Here is a 26,030-nt window from a genome sequence, read left to right on the forward strand (position 1 = left end):
CAATACCATCGCTTACAAAATAATATATGCCTCATAAACTGCGAGCATTTTGATCTAATTGGAAGTTGTAATAATAATCTTCTACCACGTACATATATGTATGCAGTGAAAATATGTGTAAACTGATAACGTATTTCTGTCATGTATACACGACTAGATTAAAGCAAAGATATTATTGATCTTATTTGTTGCCAATTCGAAGGTTATTTTTAAATTATTAGACTCGTTACTTGCTGATACCCCCCCGATTTATTGGAGGGACGAAGGCTGGGAGGGGGGGGGGGGGGGGGGGTTAACGTAGAAACTGAAATTCTAATAGTACCTAATTATGGATTGCCATCACGAAACCATAATACCCGATCAGTTGAACAAGCAATCGCTCAAACAAAACCAATTACAGCTGAAGTGGGCCAGTAGAAAGAATGACTAATTCTAATGCTGTTCCATCATAATTGCACCGTTTTTTTTTATTATAGAGGATTTGGCAGCGAAATAGAAATTTGTCTCATGTTCAAATAAAAGTAATGTTTTGAGGATGTTACTTAATGTAATTTCGTAGGTGGTTATCCATCAGGTTAGTTAATAGAACATGAGAAACAAAAATGTTATTTAATTCCAATTATTCACAGTTTTTACATAGTTTGCGATTGAAAAATGATCCAAATTAAAACATTTTTTATTTTTGTCAAATAAATGCGGTGCAAAAACTAGTTAGAAATTCATGCCAATTCGCCAGATTTTGTGGATTTTATTTAAAACACTAAAGAACGTTTGCTTATTCGATTTCAGATCAGCAGAAAATTGTATTTCTGGTTTAACATTTTTATCGTACTTCTAATACAAAATAAATTGAATTAACGGGGGCTTCTGCATGCCCACCATCGCCATAAAGACAACCATAACTCTTCCCAGTCTTTTTAATCTTTCAAAACCAAAATTTATTTTATCTACCTAATATTACATGTCTTTAAGATTTCATGGAAATAATCATTCTTCTTCATGATTAATAGTATGTCAATTTATCGATTCAAAGGGTGTTTTAACAGTGACATTTTGAATCACTCCAAATGAAAAGTCCCAATTTTATTCACAATTTGCATACACTGGTTTCTATATTATTGGGTCATAAACCAACATTATACTGTTTATCCTTTTATTCTATCAGTTAGGACTTCCATTCCATTTCTAGTGCTGCTGAATTTTCCAGTTTCCTTTCAATTTGCGCGTCATGGATGAAAACGTCTTATTTCCAAATCCCTTTTCCTTTACCATTTTAGCTTTTTCTTAAAACACTCAGACTGAATTTTATCTCGAGTATTTTGTTGAAAACCTTCCAGACTTCCAGAACCCCAGCTTCGTTTCAGGTGGAAGTCTAAACTACTTTCAACATAATGGAAGAAAAGTCATTTTTAACACGAGTTAAGGTTAGTTCTTTTTCCCTTGAGCTTTTTGTTGAAAACGTCCCTGCTTCAATCCGAATTTTCCTGCTAAATCTGACTATCAAGGTATAATGCAACAGTTTCAGCTCGAATTTCCTTATGCATTCTTATTGAACATCATTGGGAAAATGTCAGGATGTCAACCCACGTTTCATTTTCATTTATCCTTCATTTGATTCATTTTGAGCTTCATAGCGAAATGCCTTACTGCCAATCAATGATTCCTGAAAAAGACATAGATGTAACACGATTTTTCTTTCAAGCTAACTGTTGGAAAATAAAACGTTTCGAAAAAGTCTTATTTCCAGTTCGGTTTTTCTTTCTTTTTAATCTTGAACTTGTTCTTGCAAACAACTTAGATTGAATCAGAGCTTCTTCCCAATCTGAACATTTTCACTAAAAGTTTAACATCATCCAAAACTCCGTGGGTAAGTCGTATCTACATTTCTAACAATGTTCGTTTCGTGAAACCACTCAGGGTCAACCCGGGTTTTCTTTGCATTCATGTTGAATATCGTTGGAAAAATTGAATCTGGATTTCATTTCTTTTTATTTTGAGCTTCCAAGGAAAAATACTAATATCAACCAGGAAATCAATTAAACCTGAGCATGCTGAAAATCATTTAATTCCCACCCGAGACTGTTTTTATTTGTTTCAATGACTTTACTACGAGTTTCCTATCAACTTCATCAAGGGAGAAAGGTTCATGGAGTTCCTTTTTTCTTTCATATTGATCGTATCTACTTCAACCCGAGTTTCATTTCAAATTTCATTGTCGTGAAGGGAAACGCCCCTTTGCAATTTACTTTTGCGTTTTTTAATGTAGTTTTATTTAATAATTTCAATGAACTTATGTTTTGAACAGTTCCAAACTTCAAACTATTGCTTTTTGCAGTATAAAGTTCCTCCAGTTCCATCAACTTTTCCAATTGCAAATAACCGTGTTGACTCACCGTATCTAGAGAGGGAAACTCTAAACAGAATATTTGAGTAGTAATTACCATACATTGAGCAGAGGCCATTTATTTTACCTGCAGCCATGCTTTTAGACTTAGGAATGTTAAATTTTAGTGATGAGAACCATCAGTGCGAGTTTTTTGTTTAAGTTTTATAGGACAATCTATTTGTACGTATCTATTTGTTCGTGTATGAAAATTGTAGGTTTTTCAGTTTAATTTGAAATTTCCAGAGGAATTAACAAAAAAAATGTAAAATATCTGGCAAATCCATATGTTCTGGTTTGTTTTAAAATACTTTACAAATGGATGACTTTTTTTATTATTTCCATAGATCAATCTGTCTGGAAAATTTTGAAAAAATAATCTTATTAAGTGTTAAAAATTGCAATAAAAATTAACACAAAAAGACTCGAATAATATTTGTCAAATTAACTCATTTATCTATTATTTCAAAAACGGATTTTCACAGATAGAAATTGAAACACGTAAACGTGATGTTTACAATATGGGAATTAGTTTGCATTTGTGCATGTCTCCAAATATTAGCACTGATCAAACACACAAACAATAATTTATCGACAAAAGCACTATTTAGGGCTTTGCGTGAGGACGCGGAATAAATCGAGTTTGTGCAATGCATTTGTCAATTTTCCAACAACGGGGAAACCGTAAGACAACCATGCATAAATTATATATTGGAAACTATAGCAAAGAGCGTTGTGCTTCAACGTAAACCCATCAATGGAAACTCTAATACAAACGCAGGAGAAAACGATGAAAGCTATTAACGTGGACTTAATTTCTTCGTCTTAGTCGTGCTGTATAAATGACATAAATGTGATTTAATTATATTAATGGAAAGGTGGAAATTACTTCATTTCACCTATTTCCAGAACCCCAGAGAAACACCTATTTCCATTTCCATGGGGAGATCTCCAATTCAACCACATCTTTTAGGATTTTCGCAATGTTTTCAGTTTAAAAACTTTGAGAACTGCAATTGTAAAAGTTGATATTTACTTTTAATGTTAAAATTACGAAGTTCAAGAAGCTTGGTCATGACTTTTCTCCGAGTTGGTAATAATTCCTTCCGGCAAATAAGAACACTTTCTGCTCATTACAAATTGATTGAACAAAGGAGTTTGTAAAAAGAGTAAAATTCTAGAGAGAATTCTGTGATTAAATATTGGGACGCCACTGAATTTGAAATTCGATAGGGCTAAGAAAGGCCGCGGTTCCCTTTATTGTAGGGCAGAAAAATTCCGGTTTGATACAACTGAACTTAGGGTATGGTAGGGCATGATTTAAAAGACGATATCGATCTTACCCTCCCAGATTCCCGGTAAGTTAAAAGCGTACATCTTTATGGTTAAATTTGAATCCCTACTCCATTCATCCCATTGCGGTTCAAACCGTTTTCTTGATCTCATATGTCAGCCGAAATTATTTAAAAAATAGATAAACCAAATCGACATCAATATTTGTTTAGTAGATTTTAATAATAAGAATATGACATACCTAGGTAATTTAGTATTTTTCGTAAACCTAATGGACTGCTCTGACTTAAAATATATTCCAGAACTAGGGACACTTAAAATTAGAAATAACTGTTAAAATAACTTATTGCGGAAGCAAACAGAACTGCCAGAGCAAAATAGTGAGAAACTTAATTTAAAAACAGATAAATATAAGAATTTCCACTAAACCCAACGACCACCACAGATGATTACAATCCCAAGTAGAGAAACATTCTACAGTGCAGTGGACAGGAAACTCAGGCCCTTTGGTCCGGGTTAGTGTCTGTTAATATCCTGTGATAATCATTGAGGTTGGTGGAATTTATTTGATTTCAAGATTTTCCCCAAAGATATCAACCGGAAAAACAATGCACTTTATTGCTGATAGGGGTATTAACCCTCGGAATTGCTGTCTCTATTTATCTCCTTATAAAAGAGGGTTGTTCCCAAGGGAAGATCGTTCTAGACTAATCGATGTAGATACAAATGACGCATTTTCTTTTAAGAATTCTTTTTAACGTGTAAAGGACAAAGGCAAATTAAATCAGCTTTTACATAAGGCTTTCCTTTATCCATTAAGGCCTACAGATTACTCAATTTGTTAGTGATATTGAAAAAAAAGCTCTGCAATAAATATCTATACAAGTGAGACTCAAAGGCTCTGAATGAAGAAGGTTTTAGAACTTCCTACGAAGGTGACAAGGAACGATTATTAGAAACGGAGATTAGAAATATAAGTAAAAAATTAGACAGTTGCTACAGCCTTAACTAATCTAATCTAAACTAAACTAATAATCTTAATACAATTTTAATTTGGCTTCCTAAAGAGATTGTCTTTCTACGCTTTAGGAATGTTAGGATATTGTGCTTAAATTAAGACGAGAATATTATCGCACATGGAAAGTCAGTGGAAACTCGAGGTACCTCAAATAAAAATGTCACCAACGTCCTTTTATAAGAAAAGTGACCTGTATTTCTAATTGTTTGAACCTGTGCCTGGTTTTTCTTTTCAAAAATATTTATTTAGTAAATTTTTGTCTGAAATCATGAAAGTATTAAATTCCTTCATATGAAAAAAAATGCATAAAAACGCATTGTATTTTCTACTGATTTTGATTCGCGTATAAAGAAAACAATACATGATTCAAATTTGCAGCCTTAATTTCTCAAAACCCTTTAAACTTTACTTGTTGCATCTGAATTGTTTTTTTGAATAATTGTTTAACCCCGCAACCAAGAAATTTAATACTTCACAATAAAGCCAAATATTATATTCAAAAGAAGTTCGTAGTTTAAACGTATTTAATTTGCAGCATTTCTCGGAGAAATACACGTACTACTTTATCATCATTTACGTGAATTCTACATCGTATTCCTTTCCACCGTTTTTACGAGATTATTAAATTGTTCACAAGAGTTAAACGGAATATTCATTTCAAATAAAACTTTTGTTGGATAGAAAATGCTAGACGCTATTCAAAGTTTATTAATGTGGATATTCTGGTGGGCCTGGTATGATCCAAATTCCTTGAATATTCTAAAAGCTGAGATTCTAAAAAAAAATTTGGATTTTGAGTACTATTTAACTTATGAGGGTCTCTGAATAAAACTTGATTTGCGGTAAATTTTATTGTTTTATCATTACCAGATTTCCTACAATTTCCATTTTTTTAAAGGATTTTGATACCTTCCTACTGCGTTCCAGGTGCCAAACTTCTAATGAAAATACTTAACCCATTAACTCACAAAAGAAAAGTATTTGACTTGGACATCTTTTAAGCAGTTTTCAAACTTTGAGGGCCGATATTTCGGGAATCTGTCGGGGGAACTAATTACCCTCTAAAAATACTCAAGTCAATCGTCTCGAAGCGGTTTATAAGCCTGCATGAACAGGGTTTTAATATCTATTTTAGTGTGTGAGAAATGAGGATATTTCTGCGATTTTGAAAGCGTCTCTACAGAATAAAGGTGGTTCAAACTGCATTCCAAGTCTCCAGAACATCTGATTTTGTGAATTTTATTCGAGGGCGTCATGAAGAAAATATATCGGTTTACTTCAGAAGATTCTCAAACATGCACGAGGGGTGCGTGGGAGAACTAATGTTTGTGAACTTCCGGTAAAATGGTGATGGCAAGGAAGAAATCGAATCTTTTAGAGCCACTGACACTTCTGGGGAAGAAAATTCCATTTACAAGAGAGGCGAAACTAGGCTTAAACGCCTAGTTATAGTTAACTCGCTAAACTGCAACTCATTGCAATGGACTACCTTAATAAATTAAATCTGCCAGATGAACTGTAATTGATATTGAATACAATAGATTTCTTAGGTCGCGGTGCAACGGTATCAAGCCCACTCATAATAAAGCTAATCTACTCTAACTGTAAAACAAAAGTGTCCCTCCTTCATATCTTCAGGGCCTCGAGGGAAGTAACCAGTTCCCCTAGAATTTATATCAGTCGATTAGAGTCAGAAAAAATCTTAAACACTTAGAATTTTTCCTTGAATTTTCCGAAGGATGGACGTATTTTAAGAATATATTTTACCATTTCCCACATTTTGAGGACCGATCTTTTAGAAATCCGTAGATCAAAGTGGTCCGGATAATATACGACATACACAGAAATGAATTCAATTTAGTTTGCTTATTTCTGAAACCATAGAATCCTCATAAAATACAAACTTCAGCAACGAGCGACTATCATTAATGGTAGCCTGGATGTGATGCTTTAAAAATAACGGTTATTAAAAGTAATGGCGTAAGCTCTATTACTTAGGGACCTTATTAGATTTAAGTACAATAACTATGGGTTTTAGATGTTTTTGGTGTCTAACATTTGACGTTAGTTGTAGAATTGATAGGCATGAAATTAATGCAATTTTCAATTCGCTTCAAAAACTAGAAAGTCTTATTCCATAAAGTGATTAGCATTTTTAAATTTTTTTTTCAAGTGGGTAATTAGAATTTACTTCAAAGGCCCTCATCACTGAAATCACTTCAAACCTACACATACACACATTTAAATTTAAATTAAACTTGTCACTAACGCACTGAATACACACAAAACCCCTCTTGAAGCACTCTGCACCTCAATTTTCACTGAAAATCGACTTTAAAGTTAAATGGTTATTTTATCGATCAGAGGCGATAAGTTGTGCGAGCTACGAAGTTAAAGATTTACTGTTGCGTATTTCGTGGCACTTTAAAGGCGACAACTCGACGTGGTTTATTAAAACTCTTAAGTGCTTTCATTGGAGTATTGGAGAAATTGATCCGACCCCTGTTAACCTATACGGCAATCAGAGACAATATACCTGAGGTCTTGTTAACTTTTAAATGCCTGAAATCGTCTTTCTTGTCTGCATTGTATGCTGGCTCACAGTCGAATGAACAGAAGTAGGCAGACAACTTCCTTTAAATAAGAAAGAATTGTTCAAATTCGGGTGTCTTTGTGACAGAAGAAATGAAGAAAGCACGTTACCTTTTATGTTATTGAAGATATATGATCGTAAAATTGAACGGAAAGCGTGAAGCTGTGCTAGATATGTCCTTTATACATAAATAAGTATTATCGTTAAATTCTGACGTTAAATATACAGGGTGTTTAAAAAAATTTAGGCAATATTCCGGAAATTAAAAGTTATTGTTAAAAAGTTGCAAAAACTTATCCTTACGAGAATACAACTCTTCAAAATTTGAAAGCGAAAATGGTATTTTCTAAATAACTTTTTTTCCGATTCATAACATTTAATGAATTTTGAGTCACTCGCGTATTATATCAAAGTTAATAAAATAAGACCTAACTCGAAAATGTATAACTTCTTTATACATCTTCGACGAGGTAGAGGGGAAGCTACTCTCAACTTCTTTATCCCGAAACTTTTGAAGTCTTAGGTTTTTTTAAACGTTAGGTGGTTTATTAAATTTCTGACGTATCTAAGAAAAAAAAGGTATTTTTGATTGATGTACGTAAACCAAACTGTTTTTCAGAAAAACACCATTTTACGTATACTTTTTACTCTATTACCTATATATCAAAATAATCATCATTTTTGTATTAAAATTGTCAAAAATAAATTTATTACTTTGAAATAAATTCATAAATTTCATCAACTAGAAAAAAAGTTGTATAGAAAATCCCAGTTTCGCTGTCAAATTTTGAAAAGCTGTATTATCGTAAGGGTAAGTTTTTGGGAAAGAATTTATAGGCATATAGCAGTACAATCTTTCGCCGAGAACTTTTCATTTCCGGAATATTGCTCACATTTTTGGAAACACCCTGTATAATTAAACTAAACAGGTTTCCCAACAAGATAAGGTGGAAACACTATTACTTTAGAAATAACTTCTATAATGAGGCAGAAATAATTCATATAAATGTTTAATTAATTATTGAATAAAAAAGACTACAGAAAAGAGAGGCATAGCAACTAGGTTGGGTCTTAAATATCTCACAAGTGTATTAAGTATAGAGTCCTCTGCTTTCCCTGAGGAATCATGGCCGAAACCTGTCCTCTACTGGCAAATCTCACTGAACTAACCTCTTGAACATCTCTCTTGTTACGTGAAATACTCCAGTGTTATGAGAAATTCCAAGTAGAATTAAGAATTTTAGCCGAAATTCTGTATGATATTGATTCAGCCCACAAAAGTAAAATAAGTTTACTAAATCAAGAATTTTTCTTATTTATCTTTATTTACATAAAAAATTAAGTAGGGATAAAACGTGTAGCATTTCGTAATTTGCATAGATCCAAATCGGGTTAAAGATGCTGTTCTTTAAAGCAACGAGTCAGGAATACTTGATATTGTCTTTTTGACGTCACATTACATTCGTCTCATTGCATTCATATAATTTAGTTATCCTGTATTCAAATGACTCGTAATTTCAAGTTCCTCAGAGCACCTTTTCAGACCAACACACCTTCTCATTTGTTTTGAAGCATTTCATTCCAGAAATTCTTCGTAAAATTGCAAGCGGAGGCGGAATTTGAAAAGGGCGAGATTTGGTTATTAGAGAAGTTTTCACGATAAAACTAAAGTTTTATGCAAGTCCGAATTTAATAACTATTTTCAGAAGCAACTTTCGCTATAGTATTAAATAAACCATGCACCTGGAATGCTTTTAAGATTTCCTTGAAATAAGCACAATTCACGGTAAGGAAATATGCTATAACTTAAAACAAATATTAAAAGAGTTTGCCCTTGTTTCAGTTGAAATTTATGCAATAGAAGAAAATTAATCTCGACCACTGACATCAAACGCTATTAAAAATTAGTACCAACATTTTCTGAGAGTGATTTAGTTAAATCCTTTTATAATGCACAATTTCCGATTTACAAGCAAAGAAATAAAATAAATAAATTTCAATTTTCCATGGATATCTAGGAACGTATTGATAAACACTTAACCAAACTCGAATCTCTTAAGATAACAAAGATTCCAAATCTCAATGGTCGAGCTTGAAAAACGGGCACCCTGTATATATATGTAGCCATTGGGACTTAATTGTTGGGGATAACAGTTCGACCTTCAAAACCAATCATCTCTTATCGTATTGCAAAAATCTTGTTGCTATTACAGGGAATAAGATACCTAGTACTGAAAGCTTTTGCAAAAGTCAAGAAACAATAGAAAAGAAAAGGGAATGAGAAGAAAAGCTGAACTTCTGGAAGCTAAGTATGGGAATGATTACAAAAGAACAGTAATCTGATCCTGATAAATCTAATTTCTGGTCGAGGATATATTGAAACATTAGCTGAGACCCTTGATGAAAGTTTTTCCGCTCATGATATGAAGATCCTTGAAGGAAAATGATGAAAAACTAAGCATAAATGTTTTAAGCAAAAATGGGTGATTAATTAACCCTCAATTCAAAGTCAATTTAGACCATAATTTGTCAAAATTTTCATTTCTTAAAACAGCTTGAAAAGTTGTTTTCTGGTGTAATCAAATCGAGCTCTACTACGCTTTTATTAGTCGAGCTGAATATTTCATTGCATGTTCACAAGATTGATGATTGATGGATTATTCACCTCGAAATCTATTAATGCTAGAGGATCTGCCTAGAAATTTATATATGCAGTTAATTTATGAGCTACGTCCCTTTTTCCAACAAAACTTGGCAAATATTCTTGTTTAAACTGACAACCTGAGAGATTATTTATATGTGTTTAAGTAGACGTTCGTAGACGCAGTAGGTCTACTTGAACATATAATTTTTCAAAATTCCTACATAAAACAGCTTGAAAAATGCTTTTTTTGTTAAATCAAGTGTAGCTTTTATCAACTCAATAATTATACAAATCGAGTTTTAAAGTTTCAACTTTTTACCACTGATGAAACTTTCCAATTTTAGAGCAAATCTTAAGGGAGTCTTGCTAAGCCCTTAAAAAAATCTGAGAAAACTTGCTAGAACCAAACTGAGATCGGGATGAAAATTTTAAATTTTCTTTCTTGAGAGAAATAGGTGAACAAAATTTTTTTCACATTGGTTCAGATTTTAGAATAGTTTGCTTAAAATTTTAAAGCATATCCTGGAACTCCACCAACTTATGAAAAATTATTTAGAATCTTACATGAAATTCGTGCCTTCCTTCAACACTTGCTGCTTTGTCAATATCTACAGAACGGTAACCGATACGAAAATTTACAGAAGATAAAGAACGATCCTAATTTAAACAAGAAATTAATATCTTTACAAATAACATTCTATACACGGTATCCCAAAAAAGTCGGATTGATTCAAATCTTTGAATACAGACAACATTGGGTATTTTAAATTTATTTGCCAAACTTGCCTGTGATGAGAATATGGATATAACCTAAATATTATATTTTACCTAATTATCTCAAAAAGAGTGAGAGTTAGCAACAGAAAATTCACTTTCTTGTTGTATTTCTTCGCGATCCTCATATCCTAAAAGTATTGAGTTTTTGTTAAATAAAACATAACATAGGTCCCACCATTCATATATTTTGAAAATATGAGTATTTTGACCGAATTTTTATTTATTTCTTAACCGTACACCGATTGCATCTCTCTAAATGTATTATCAGTGCATTGACTTAGTTGATATGGAATATCCACGCAAGTCGATACAAATAAAAAACAATCAACATTGAAGTGTAAGGACTCCATCTCTTCAGTTATTTTTGTACCACTACAACTTTGGATGTCATGCCTGTTTTCTGGTTTTCACAATATCAAAGAGAATTAAATCTATTTGTAGTTGAACCAAATAACAGCAAGCAAGACCGGATTCTGTATTAACCTGGGGTGAGCTCAGTTCAATTTCCAGTTTGAAAACGTCATGAATACAGGGTTCAACCCTGTTTGAAATTCAAGTTTCTTTTGTTGTGAAATCATATATCGAGATTGAAATTGACTTAGGTTTCGATATCTCACGAAAACATGGTAAATAACACGAGTTGAATCACATATTTGATAACTTTGCTAATGCAGCGATTATCCAGGTACATACAAGAGCGTACAAATCTCTGAAGTTAGGACTGAAACGTATCTCTGATTGTCGAAGCTTTAAAGTTTAAAATTGAAATTTTAATGCAGCTGCCAAAAAAAATAGCGGAAAAATTTGCTTCTTTATTTCCAGTTAATATTTCAGGGTTTCGTCGTTATTGAACGAGAATTAAATCTGCGGAAAATACGTTTTAAAGCTAACTCAATATTTTCCGTTTATTTTTAATTTTTAACTGCCATCTATATGGTCGCTTTGCACACGAATTTAATATCAGCACATGCCTAACCATTTGTTATTGTTGCAAATTACTTTCGTTCCTGATCTCCATACTCAGGCCGAAACGGACAAGTTGTTGCACCAACGGATTAAAACCACGTGGGACGTTAAGATAACTAATGGTTTAGTGCTTTGCTTCACTGAGCTTTAAACAGGGCAGAAACAAACCATAACTTAAATTAATAGTAAATTTTGAGTTTATACACACCTCACGCATACTCGGCAAATCGTAAACAGACAAAACCACATTTTCCTGGGCGAGTAGATCTACGCCTCTAATCATTCTCAAGTTGGGGAAAAGCTGTCCTAGAGAAGTCAAATGTTTAACCCGGTAGAGTATCACATATCCACTAATTCTGTGGAGTTCAGGAAACACATAATCGTCGTAATCATGTATGCTTTTGGTGTTCTGCAACAGAACTATGGACAAGTTCCCGATGATTTCAGTGCAGTTCCTGAGGACTTCCAAGTTGCGTACAAAGTTCCGAACGTCAATATCCCTAGTACAAGTTTCGGCGACAGATAAAGGTATCAGGAGCGTTCCCATGCAAAACAATGTTGCACCAAAGATAACGCAATTCTTCAACATTTCTGGGTTATCTCAGCGTATTCTCGTCAGTCAGTCTCCCCGGTGTCTCCGCCGCTGTGTAGCAGTAGCGGCACATAGCTGACAAACTTCGCGATCGCGCTTTCGACCACCGACTGCTGGCGAGTCGTCGAAAACGCGCTTTGAGAAGCGATACGTTCATCCGATATAGCAAACTTGTGCGCTGTGTTTGTGTACGATTTTCAACACAAAACAAAGTGGCCCACCGAATTTCAAAGCTAAGGCAGGTTAGTAGACTGTTGTGTAAGTTTCGAGGTCGACAACCATGTCATGCCTTCGGGAAGTTCATGGTCTAGCCCGACGTCGAATCCGGGTTGCCCCCTGAATCCATCACTATTTTCTTGACATGACATGCGTTATCTGATGATCTATTCGGAAGGTCGGAGATAAGGAAATTCGGTCAGAGAAGTAAAGAAAGCTGATCTTACTCAAACGAGATAGCCTGTTCCAGTGTCGGATTCAGATTGGCAGTACTTTACGGGAACAGTGCACCAGGGGCACTATTTCAGTTTACACTGTGAGTTAGAGAAGGTTCAGAAAAAAACAATTTTCCAGGGAAGGAATCCACGGCTCAGCTATGTTGCCGGCTGGATCGCCCCCTTATGTGAGCATCGAAGAACCAGCACGCAAACAACAGTTTTTGGAAACAGTTTGTTTTGTCAAACAACATTGTACAACGAAGACAAACACTAACATCCGAACGAAAATGAATAAAATTAAATGCCTGTGTCGTAAGTGGGGACGCGCTGGAGAATAAAATTGAATGGTGTGTGGCAAGAAAAGTAGCGCTGAAGGGTAAAATTGAATGCTCGTGTTGCAAGTGAACTCGAGCTGAAGAGTACCCATTGTCTCCCCTCACCTCTGTGTCCACAAATAATACAAAGAATAAAACCTTCGTCTCATTTATGCCCGTCGCAAACTTAGGGATAAAAAGGGAAGGCAAGAAACAGTCTTCCTTGAATGCGCTAAATAAGTTGTAAAAAATTTAAACTAGTCTTACATTTGCCATATGGTTGAAACCGGCACATTGCATCGGCTGATTTGTTGCAATTCTCACAGGCACGTAAATTCGTAATGATTATATATAGTGAGTTACAATAAGACGCGAATGCAATTCGCACATACATACACATATAACGGGATTGCGATTTTACGAAAAACGTGATAGCTATAACCCAATGTAATTATTCTTCAGTTAAACATTCTTTTAAATTATCTATTCCTATTTATCTACGAGTACATCCTTGGTCACATGGTCCCCTAAAATACCAAACATTTTCTATCTAAAGTAAATCCTAGTTTTACGCCACTCAATCACTGATCCAGAAAAGTCACGAGGTCGCTCTAACACACAAAGTAGCAAGAAAGCAGTTTAGCTTAGGTACCATAGAGATGGATCGTAAAATTACCGGATTTAGGTTTCTGGGTATGTTGTTGCACACCCAAACCCCCAACTTTCAAGTGACGCTACCATTGCACTTATATTCCCAATAAAATTCTCTTTGAGTATAATATTTATCTAAACAAGAAAAATACTTGTTTTATAGACTTTCCAATCATCCTTTAGTTACAAATCAAAATCAAGTCGTGAAGTATGATTTAAACCTCTCACATTTTTATTCATGGCAATGGACACCATTTGAGACAAAGAAAAAAAATCATTCACGGTAGATCAAATCACCCTAAAGGTGTCAGGATTTGATTTGGGTCAGTTGTGATTACTCGAATCTCCGCAGATTTCTCAATTGATATACGATTTTAATAATCATTTAGAATATTAAATTCTTTTTGAGAATAATTGGTTATTCGAGTAGACAGATCTTTAACTGTGATTCAAGCAGATCAAAATCAGTTCGTGAAATGGCCTTCAGATTCCTCAGAAGCGAACTCAGTTCTTTAGATTATTAGCCTTCTCATTCCCTTTGGCTTTATAACAAAATTTCATTCCGTCTACTTTTCTGTTCAACCATATATTGCCTATTTCAAAATTGTAAATAAACCTTTAATGAGGTAATTTGAAGTAAAAATGTAGGGCTAGAAAATTACCTAAACACCTAAAAAATCCTTCTAAAAAATTTGATTTTTTTTACGAGGAAAATCTTCAAAAGACATTCGACCTAGAGTTCTGTCGGCCGGGTGGTGTGGAATTCCCTGAGGCACTTATCCATTAAAATCTTAGGAATTCTCTGATCCTATCCTGTTTCCATCCAGAATTGTCCTTATGGGATATATCATCGGAATCGAGAGGTATCTATGCTAGTTGTTGCATCCTTGTATCCGACTGATGTCTCGTTATTTCGTTCTTAATTTATTTTCATACAGTATAGAGCCCTGCTTGGTGGAGAATTTTTAATTCCTTCCTTGCTTTTTTTGTACCGCTCTTTCATGGAAATCGCTTATTCATCTTGTGCGCCACGGTCTGTTCTTTTTTTTTTCTTTTACCGTTACAGAAATGGCATTGCTGCTGCGATCCCTTTTTATCTTGCTCTCCAGCATCGCGTTGATCAGGGATTCTGAAATTAAGATTTCCACGCACACGATTAGCTTTTCCCTTCGTTCTTGGAAAATTGGACACTAGAATATGCAATATTCTGCGGTGTTCCCGCATCCGGCCCCGTTTTTCCTAAGCGATGTGTGAAGTGTTTAAAGGTTTCGTGACCGCTGAACGTCTGTGTTATCTTCCAAATTTGTCCAACGTTCTTGCCATTTCCGAATAGTCATTTTTCTTGCTCCTCTCCTGATTTGATCTGTTATCCACGGAAGTCGACTTAATTCACTCCTTTCCTCAAGGAGTAAGTCAATTGGGGCAATACTCTCCAGTACCACCAATGACCAGTATTACTCTTATCAAGACCTTTTTTTATGCTCTTGCCAACATCTGGACGTATTTCTTTATTTCTCACATTCGTCCCCATAATGAGGCGACATACAGAAATATTGACTGCACCACTTCGTAGAGCAGTAGCCTTTTTTTGCGTTGATGGTCCCTGAATGGTAGGCACGACCCTCTGTAATTGTCTTCATTTCTTGCAAGCTTTGCTGCACATGTTCGTTATATGCTCTCCATAGTACAAGTTCGAGTTAAATTGGACGCCCCAGTGTCTGATGAATTTTTTGGGTTATATTCAAAAATAAATGAGATGGTACAGGATGATGTAGCTAAATATGAGGAATGGTTTACACAGTAGGTAAAATAGTGTGGGGTAAAAAATTAAAGAAGACGAGACGAAGGGAAAATAGGTAGTAACAGAAAATTTGATTGTACCCTTTTTTTGGTCCCCAAGCTGGCCGGTTCAAAAATTCATGATGATGTAGTTTTCAATCTGGAGCTATAAGGGGATCTAAAAAAGCTTAAATAAAAATTTTTACAGGAGTCAACGTTGCTGCAGACCTACATTAATAGTAAAATATTGCTACAGGTTAAAAATGTTTTAATATTTTTTGTGTGTGTTTTTTCTGCTTAAAATTTACACAAAACCCCAATTTTCATGTTTAAATATTATAACAGTAAGATCTGTGGCAAATGTCATTGCACACCCACAGTATTTTTAGGAGCATAGTTGTAATCAGATAATTTTCTACTATAATATATAAACCATCAGGGAACAATCTGTATTCGTTCGAATACACATTGTTCTTGAATTCGTGAGAAGCGTGCTTCTCTTTAATTCCTTGGATAAACATCTCATCCAACGTTTGATGATAGCATAAGGAATGTTTGATGGGAGAACACTCAGTGATATGGACTAAGGAACAGATACCTTCTTACATATCTGAAGATAGTGTCTCCATTGGAAGTATAAAAATCAATAATATGAGAAAAGAAATTAAACTTACCTAACTAACTTAATCACAATAGAACTTCCCTTGTGAATTAAGTCTTCTCTCGCAATATTGCAATATAATTCAGCAGTTATACGAATCGATAGCATGACAAACTTGCCTAAAAGTTTGAATACCTACCAGTACTCTAAGATCACCAACAAAAGAACTGAAGATTTTTTAATAAGGCAGGAGAAAGCATTTACGGTCAAGAGGAAACCCAATATTTGCATTGTTTTAACAATCCAAACAAGTCAGTTTAATAGGAAGAACCAGGATGATTATTCCTAATAAGAAGAGAAAGACACCTTGAAGGAGATCTTCAAGGCTGAGCATATCACATGGGAATGGCAAGCAGTCTAATTTGCAGATCTTCCTTAATGAGGATAGAACTAAATAAAAGGTTCATGAAAACCTTAAGATAACAAAGGTCTGGATGTAGAAGTTGTAATGCGACGAACTAAAACTGTTGTCTTACAAAATTGCTAAACAGTAGAAAACTTAATAAATTTTTCCGTATTTTCATTGAAAACTCTTGTAATGGCCCAAGCAGAATCAGAACACAGAAGACTCGGTTGTTGTGCGGAAATTTTCATTAAAGTGTATATCCACGTTACAATTTATTCATCGAAGACCACTAATGTACGATAAGCGTTTATTAATGCAAAATCAATTAATTGCAAAATCACAACCGTAAAAACTTGAATACTATAATGGTTTTATAGTATATCAGAGTTACTTACATCCCTTAGCTACTTTAACTTTAAAACTTTTATTTCTTATGAATATTCAGTCCCAGAAATTCAATTTGCGATGCCGATGTAGTCAAAAACTGTTTATATTTTCATAAGCCGTACCAAACGAGTTTTGCATTTAATTTATAGGCTTCAAAGCCTTGAATTAGGCGAGATTGTTCATAACCAACGGTACTATTTTATATAAACCGATAGAATTTCCTTTTGTTTCAGGTTTCCAAAACATGATCAAATTCGGCATTATCACCGGTAAGTGCTTGCGCTTTTTGTTTAATCAACTGCAATTAAGCAAATTCGATAAATAATAAAACGAGCAATTTACGCTGCTGTCACTGCTGTTTGTTATAGAGTTAGTGCAAAAACACAGAATAATGAACGTTGTTAGCTCGCAATAAAAGAATAGACAAACACACACACACATACACACACACACACACACACACACACACACAAAAGTGAATTAATTCTTTTTTTGTCAATGGCGAATGATTTAATCGATAAACAAAAAAATCTCTATTAATTAAACTTATGATAGACAAATTTGTACAGATTGAAGCTTTGGAAACAGGTTAGCACAATCGTGTATAGTTGACACGCCTAATTAACACAAAAGGTTAATAACCCTAATATCGTCAATTACGCAGAACTTGTGACCGTGAATCATTCATTGTACTGAAACGTGAGATGTGTTTAGATGATACTGACTTTAAGGTCTTCAAATGTTTTTGTCATAAATGCTGATCATAAATTCCTAAAGAAAAACGATAAATATAACTTGCAATAGGGACATATTATTGCAATTACACTACTGCATGTAGAGTCGTAAACAAATTAGATAGGAAATTACATAGTCTCATCAAATGTATTTTCCGGTAATAGCCGTATTTTCGCAGCATTTATCATAACAATAATTTCCTTTAATGATTTTCGTTTTACTTATTTATACTTGGCAATTTATTCGGCCTTAATTATTGCTACTAGCTTTTTAAATTCATGTTTTTTTCTTTTTTGTTATTTTTACGTTTATGCTTAAATAAACTTTACATCAAGAGGACAGCATGACAATAATATATTGAACCTCAAGCTATTTCATTTATATTTAGATCTTGAAGGTTTGCTCTCGATGTATGTACATACGAGTAAAATGAGATATTTTAAGCATATTTTTTCATGAAAAAGTCGACAGGAGTAAGAAATAATTTCGTGGTAAACTAATTTTAATCTTACATTGAATGCTGCTTGAACTTTTAAATTTACAAACATACGATTTTAAAATCGACTTGCATAAATCAAACTCAGAACTATTATAATTTTTTTTGCTAATTTGGAACGGTTTGTGTTTGCGTAACCGTACTGCTAACAATTTAATTAGCGGTGATATAATCGCACTGCTACTGTTATTTGGTCCTTGTTACGGCTGTATTTCTCTGTCTTTGTTCGAATTTTTATTAAAATTTCTCGGGCTCAATAGAAAGATAATGTAAGATATATGTTGCGTAAAGCACTGACAACGCTGTTATAGAATTTAGGTCTTAACATTGGAACTTGGATAGGCTGGGCACAATATCGCCTATAGTAACCCGAACTAGCATTATTTGTTTCTCAACAAAACGATATCTTTTCATAGTTGAGGATTGAAATTTTCTAGATATATTTTAGTCACGGAAATCTCAAAATTCAACTCATCCTAAAGGTATAAAACAATCGTATCCAAAAGAAGTTAAAAATCCAAAACAATCATACTCTTATTTTGTAGACCACCGCTACTACTCGTAGTCTGTGACATCATGAAACTACATTTTAATTATTCGAAACCATTTGAACATCAATATGTTTGAGTTTTGAAACTTTTCGAGAGTTTTGAGTTTCTTTCAGTGTGATAAATATAACAGATATAATAAAGAATAAATAATAAAGAATATATATATAAATATAATAAAATGTTTACTTCCTATATTTCTAAACAAGTAGATGTGTTCAATTTTTTTAATTTTTGAAAATCCGAATATCTATTAATATTAATATAATTATTTTCCTTTAATTTAAGTATTTTTAAAATTTTAAGGTCAAAATTTGTTGATAGATCTGCATATTTTTCAGATTCAAAACATTTACATTCTCAAAGTTTTCGAGACATTTAAGCAGTTTTTAATAAGTCGAAAAATTTAACCATTTTATTCTACGTAGTAAGCGCAATATTCATCCCTAAAATGTGCTTTTTGGGAAAACATTTATTTTATATTGGTGATTCAATGAAAAATATATTTTTTACCAATTTATAGTAATTTAAAAATATGCTACATTTGATGGGTAAGCCAGTTTTTGAAAATTAGAGTATTTCAATGTTCAAAAGTTGAGGGGCTTGGAGAAATTTTATTGTGATAGCCAATTTTTAAGTGTCGGAACGTTTAAATTTTCACAAGTTGCGAGGATTCAGTTATTTTTCGTGCCCCAAAGTTTTTTTTGTTCGACAAACATTTTATCACAATTTTAGCCTAACCTTATTCACATTTTCAAACTCTATATTAACCTAAATCATTTCGACATCCCAATATTAGACACGCCAAGTATCGGGCACTCTCAGATACCTTTCTGCTACATAATATCAAAGGACTTACTTTACTAACTTCTCACTAAAAACGACATTTTAGTGAGTACCACCTGCTTCCAACATCCAGAGAAAGACCAGGCTGGGCCTAGATTAGAAGAAGAAATAAAAACTACATTTCCCCACTGCATTATTTCTACGCGAATTATCGTAAAAGACGACCTGGGAAGTATTATCAATGTCCTCAAACATGAGGTTGAAAAAGGCACTTGCGATATATTATTCACAGTGGGTGGTACTGGGTTTGCGCCTAGTGATGTTACTCCTGAGGCTACCCGGGCCGTTATAGAAAAGGAGGCTCCAGGGATTTCCTACGCTATGATTTCTAAGAGTTTGGGTAAGTTCTATGTTATTTATTTTTATTACTACAATATAAATCCGGTAAATTCGGTTTCGTTTAAGGAAACTGCAAACATTCGCATTTCACAAGAAAACCGGCTGTCTTTCATATAGTTTTTGCTGGGAAGTTTAATTTCTTCCAGCACTGACGTGACTGCAATATTTTTGTGTTGACTGTTTACTTTTGATGTAATTTTCCTAGTTTTCCAGGTGCCAGGAATAATGAATAATTCATATGAGTTACCTCGATAACAATTGTTGCTGTAAGTCTTTCTTTACAAACTGAAATTTAATAAGCTTCGGGATTAGGATTGAACTAAGGAAATGGAGTAGCAGCAAACAAAAATTTAAACTTGCTGGCACGTTTGCGTGATGCCAACTTTTATTACTATAGAAATGAAATATCCCTCCTTCATGTTCCTAAGCTTCTCTGTTGTATTTATGAACTCCAAACTTGAAGTTAAGGGCTTTACGTCACTTATACAAAATTGCAGCATTAGTGCAAGAAAAATGTATTGTTTGTAGCTTTTACTTACTTTTTTGATTATACAATAAACTGATTTGAGCCATAACCCAGGCCGCATGCTAATAGTAGAACTTGCTCACATCAAACGGCTTCAATTTGAATACATGTTTTTTAAATTGAGATGACCTAATGAAAAATGAAAATATGGTGATTTCAGTCTCAAACAGGGTTGTTGTGTATTATCATCGTAAAAAGTATGATTTAATTTTAGCTTAAACTGTTATTCCGCTGAAGTCAATGATTTGGAACGGTTCAATTAAATAAAAAAAAAAAACTGTAACCGTTGTGATCTTTTCTGCCGTCTTAATTTCCTTCAAGATCTCCTTCATAACTTAATTAGATTCTTCAGTAACATTCACGTGAAATTTTAACGATCTATTGAACCGGAAACTTTTTTTAAGGTTCAGTGATTCGCACCGAAGCGCCCATCAATCAATGCTTGGATATAATATATATAAATACACTAAAGGCCTATATTTATATAGAGAATATTGTATGATATGATTTATACTAATAAAATCAGAAAACGTGTTTGCGTTTGATAAAGCACCAGCCATAAAAAATGCGGTCAATGTTGAAATAAACAAATCGGCTTTATTTGTGTTCGTTCCATGAGAAACGACGAGAAGGTTGCTGAATATTTTATGGAATGATGGATTCTTAAAGAAAATGGAACAAAAAGGGTGTAAGCAGATGTAGATTGGACTAAGCCAGAATGCCTATTTTGAATTTGTAAACCATAAAAAAAAGCTTCGAGTTTCCTTTATGAAGCACTTAATCTAAAAAAAATTTAACGGTTTTATTAGAGGAAAAAGAATTTATTTGAAACCAACAATTAAAAAAAATCTGAAAACTATATTCCATAAAGAGAACAAGAGAGATGAGGATGATAATTTGGTGCCCTTAAAAGAACTCATATGTACTTTCCTTTCTGGATTGTTAAATTTTCAACCCTATCTCTCGAGTAAAGCAAAACTTTAATTTTTTAAAATTAAATTAAACTTTTTTCAAAAAATACGCAACAATTTAAAAACGTAGAAACACTATTTTATTTTATTCTCAAATTTAAAACTCAATGACTTAATTCTGTGACCATTATCAAAATCATGCTGGCATATATTTAATTTAATTTATGAAATTATCTATTTTTATGTAGTTTTGACGGGTTTTTTGAAATGTTTTTTTTTTGTTTTTTTTTTAAATACAAGAAAAAAGGCGTATTAAGGTGAGCTCAATTTAGATATGTAAAGATCATGTTCAATCCAGTAGTAGCAGTCCGTGGTACAGAGTAAGAACATTACAATCCATTATCTCTAAATATCAATTTACATTGTGAAACTAAATACAATAATAAGTTGAATCTGCGTTGGCCATACGTGATATATCTATTTCATATTGGTTTCTGCTTTCATAAATTTAGAAGCGTTTTCTTGAAATAGGGTATTGATAAATCTTGCAATTTCATATTACCGATTCCTCAATTATTATTGTTGCTTTCCAACATCAAAAATCGCTTAAGCTACCAACTTCTCGATTTTTCTTATTAACTTCTAATCAACTCAACTTTCAGCTCTGACCGATATGGCGATGCTTTCCCGAGCAGTTTGCGGGATCAAAGGGAAATCGATAATCATAAATTTTCCTGGAAGCACCAAAGCAGCTGTGGAATGTTTCGGTTTCATTAAAAGTGCAATTCTACACTCAGTTGCACTCGTCAGGAATGAAATCGGGAAAATACGCAACGAGCATCAACTGATTCAACAATTTTTCAAAGACGATCAATCATCACCAAGCAAGGTAATTGATTGTACTCGCTTTGTTTTGTTTCCAATAACATGTCTATGTATTATTATTGGGGCTGACATTTGGGATAGAATCACTAAAAAATGCGCCTATTAAAAATATCTTTTTCTTTGGTATTGGTGAAGGCTCTTAGATCAATTCTCCTAACAGTATTGATATTCTTTCCAGAGTATTTCAAAAGTTAAAGTTGAGGTAGGCGCCTCACGTACTCGTAAATCTCTCTTCCCAATGTTAGAAGTGTCTAACGCTCTGACCATCATTTTCGAAGCCATTCCACTTTCAACATCAGAATCCGAAGAAGTCTCCATACAGGACTCACTTTCAAGAATCTTGGCTGTGGATGTTAGAGCTCCAAATCCAATTCCTGCGTTCCCAGCCTCGATTAAAGATGGTTATGCAGTAAGGGCTTCTGACGGAGCAGGAAATCGTAAGGTTCGCTCTGTAATTGCTGCAGGCGATTCTCCCTATAAAAAAGGTTATAATTTTCAAAGATTTATGCATAACTACCACTTGGATAAACATTTTAGACTTGGAACATGGAGAAGTCATCCGAGTATCTACTGGAGCTGCAGTGCCTGCTGGTGCTGACGCTGTAGTCCAAGTTGAAGATACCACTTTGGTGGAGGTGACGGAAAATGGTGAGGAGGAAGCAATGGTTCGTATTGATGTGGCTCCGAAAGTAGGGCAAGATATTAGGTAGTTATCCAAATTTGTCAAATAATATTATGTATATCAATATTCAAGTGTTTTTAGACAAATAGGAAGCGACATCGAGGCCAAAACTCCAGTTTTACTGAAAGGCAACCCTATAACTTCTTCATATATTGGAGTATTAGCAATGATGGGATTTTCGAAAGCTTTAGTCACCAAGTGAGTTTGCATGAAATGACAACTGGATTCATGAAAGTATTCAATTATTCAGGAGGCCTTCTGTAGGAATCATTTCCACAGGAAATGAGCTAATTAATTTCACAGAATCTTTAAAGCGACCAGGACTCATTTACGACAGCAACAAAGTGAATTTGCTGTCTCTCCTCAAAACTTTTGGATACGATGCTGCGGATTGCGGAATAGCCAGAGACAGGTAAAACTTTGTCTTTAATTCTCTTGTCTCAACTTTAGCATGCACAAAAAGGAAATTTTAATTACATTTTCTTCCATTATGTCTTAAAGAATGTCTTTTACTTGTTTTGTTCCTGCTACACGGATTTTTGCGATTAGTAACGCAATTATTGAAAAAATGATTTAAGGCGGTAAAACAGCTTCTCTTTTGTGTGCGAATAATGTAATATTGGCATGCTTATAAATCGATTTTTCGCTCATGCAAGGTAAAAGTAAATATTTATTTTTCAGTTCTTCAAACAACATTAATGTAGCCTGTTATGTACTGGCACCTGTGTTCTTTATTGAATTTCCTGAATGAATTCCAAATATATCGATCAAATGTAACCCTTTCAGCCCCCTTATTTTCAAACCAATTTTCGCCCTCGGCCGTTTAATTTTTGTGATAATAACAACGAATTTATACATTTGTGCAATTCCAGTCCTAATAGCATAAAATCAACTCTAGAAAAGGCATTTGAAAAAGTTGATATCCTCATTTCATCTGGAGGAGTTTCGATGGGAGAATACGACTTGCTGAAGCAAGTTTTAGTTCACGATTTTGAGGCCCGAATTCATGTAGGACGATTAAACATGAAACCAGGGTAAATGGGCCATTCTGATCCTACTTAAAGTGACCATTGAAGCTTATTTTCAGCAAGCCCACTGTCTTCGCCACTTTAACTTTTAATGATAAGAACAAAATGGTATTTGCCCTTCCCGGCAATCCCGTCTCCTGCTGTGTCACCACTTTACTCTTAGTTATACCAACTTTGAAGCACATGGAAAATGATATAACTTTTAAGGGCTGGCCTACTGTAAATGTGACTTTGGTAGGTTTGCATTTTTTCTTGTTACTTGTAATTATTATAATGATATCGATCTTAATTAGGAGAATTGCATAGTGAACAACGATCAAAGGCCAGAGTACGTACGAGTCAAAGTTCGATACTCTAAAGATAATGAGCTGATTGCATGTTCTACGGGGAATCAGATTAGTAGCCGATTAAATAGCATGGTGGATGCGAATGGGCTTCTTTTAGTTCCAGGCAAAACTTCGTTCGAAACTGGGAACCTTGCAAGAGTTTATTTATTCGGGCCCTTATTTTAAGAAGAAATATAAAATTGAAAAGAGATTCTCAATAACATTGCTTTTGTGATGACTGTATATGCCTAATGTATATCTCGAATAAATATATCTCCGTACAAATAATTAGATTCTTATAATGGAGCTTGAAATTCGAAGATCATATACGCTACCGACAACAAATGATCGACTCGAGTCGAGCTTTGTGTAAAAAACGACAAAAATGTATATACAGTATGTTCCCGGATGGAGTTGCAAAGAAGAGAAAGTTTCTTGTTTTGCATTTTATGAAGAAAATGTATTCTTCATGAAAGTTTTTGCTTGTTCCAAAAGAATTGAATCAGTTCTCACCACAGAGAAATATCGAAAAATAGGTCCATTTAGTTGAGCGTTTTTCCCAAAAATGTATTCTAGTTTTCCTAGCAACAGTAATTAAATCTTTTATTTATTAAGTGTTTATTACATTAATTCAAAAAAAAAGAGGAAACCACAAATAAAAATTTCACTCGATCCATTCACCACCTTCTTAAACGCACAGTTCAAGTCTTTCACACAATTTATTATAACTTCTTCAGATCTCATCAATCGGTAAAAACGCTACAACATCTCTGATCTTTTCCTTCAAATATTATACATTCGGAGGAAGATCATTCGCGTAAAATATTTGTTTTAAACGGCCCCAAAGGTGAAAATCTGACATAGTCAAATCAGGGCTCCTCAGAGGCTATAAAAAAGAATCATTTCGACCAATCCAATTCTCTCCAAATTGCTGATTCAACTATTCCACAACTTTTCGCGCATAATGGACAGGACAACCATCTTCTTGAAAATAACATCTCGCATAATGATTAATTGGTAGATCGTTCAACCGTTTATTTAAAAAATGTTGTAACAAATTTAAATATGTTTGCTGATTAACGTAATTTCCTGAAAAATACGGTCCAATTATATCGTAGTAGGGAATCGCACCTCATACGTTCACTTTAGCCGAGTACTGCCGATAACGAGCGATTCGGAAATAGGTATTGTGACGGCTCCAATACCTTACTTACTGAGATGAAACAGTACCATTGGTGAAAAACGTGGTTTCATCAGATAATATATGTTTTAGGGCAGAGTAATTGGACGCAATATGGAGCAATTCTGACCACCTAGGTCACCTGATTTGACCCCACTGGACCTTTTCTTTAAGAGGGTTTCTAAAACAAAACGTTTATAAACAAAGAATCTTTCCCGATGTCGATCATCTTGAGAGAATTATTCGAGAATGTATTTTAAACATACCAGGTCTACCGGTATGAAATGAGCGCTATTTTGTGAAAATAAAACACCAATTTTAATAAGGAAAGAAAAATAAAATTTATTCAAAATATTGATCATTGTTTTCTACACATTTTGACCACCTTTCTGGTAATTTATGGATATCACGCCAATAGAAATGTGCCTCTTTGGCATCAAACCAATTAGACACCCAATTTTCTACTTCTTCGTAGGAATCGAAGTGCTGCTCAGCCAATGCGTGTCCCATCGATGAAAACAAATGGTAGTCCGAAGGAGCCAAGTCTGGTGAATACGGCGGATGGGGTAGCAACTCCCAGCCAAGTGTTTTGATGATATCCTAAACCGGTGTTGCTTTGTGTGGAGGTGCGTTGTCATGGAGCAAAATTACCTTCCCGTGTCTTCTGGCCCATTCTGATCGTTTTTCGAT

At 34.1% G+C, this 26,030-nt stretch overlaps 2 protein-coding genes across 2 annotated transcripts in view; one reads left to right on the top strand and one right to left on the bottom strand.

Moving 5' to 3' along the window:
- Positions 1-12,263, bottom strand: part of LOC136414147 (insulin receptor-like) — a 39,088-nt gene extending 26,825 nt beyond the window's left edge. Inside the window, exon 1 of the mRNA XM_066398001.1 lies at positions 11,883-12,263. Within this exon, the coding sequence (XP_066254098.1) occupies positions 11,883-12,263 (381 nt within the window). The remainder of the gene's footprint in view (positions 1-11,882) is intronic.
- A 115-nt stretch (positions 12,264-12,378) lies between these two features.
- Positions 12,379-24,449, top strand: cin (Molybdenum cofactor synthesis protein cinnamon). The gene is made up of 11 exons (XM_066398008.1): positions 12,379-12,508; positions 17,072-17,107; positions 19,510-19,803; positions 21,902-22,128; positions 22,303-22,609; positions 22,662-22,830; positions 22,888-23,004; positions 23,057-23,218; positions 23,679-23,840; positions 23,894-24,068; positions 24,128-24,449. The coding sequence occupies exons 2-11, from the start codon at positions 17,083-17,085 to the stop codon at positions 24,344-24,346; spliced, it is 1,857 nt and encodes a 618-aa protein (XP_066254105.1). The 5' UTR covers positions 12,379-12,508; positions 17,072-17,082; the 3' UTR covers positions 24,347-24,449.
- Positions 24,450-26,030: the final 1,581 nt, after the last annotated feature.

This window comes from Euwallacea similis, chromosome 16 (genome assembly GCF_039881205.1).
Source record: "Euwallacea similis isolate ESF13 chromosome 16, ESF131.1, whole genome shotgun sequence".
Classification (NCBI taxonomy): domain Eukaryota; kingdom Metazoa; phylum Arthropoda; class Insecta; order Coleoptera; family Curculionidae; genus Euwallacea; species Euwallacea similis.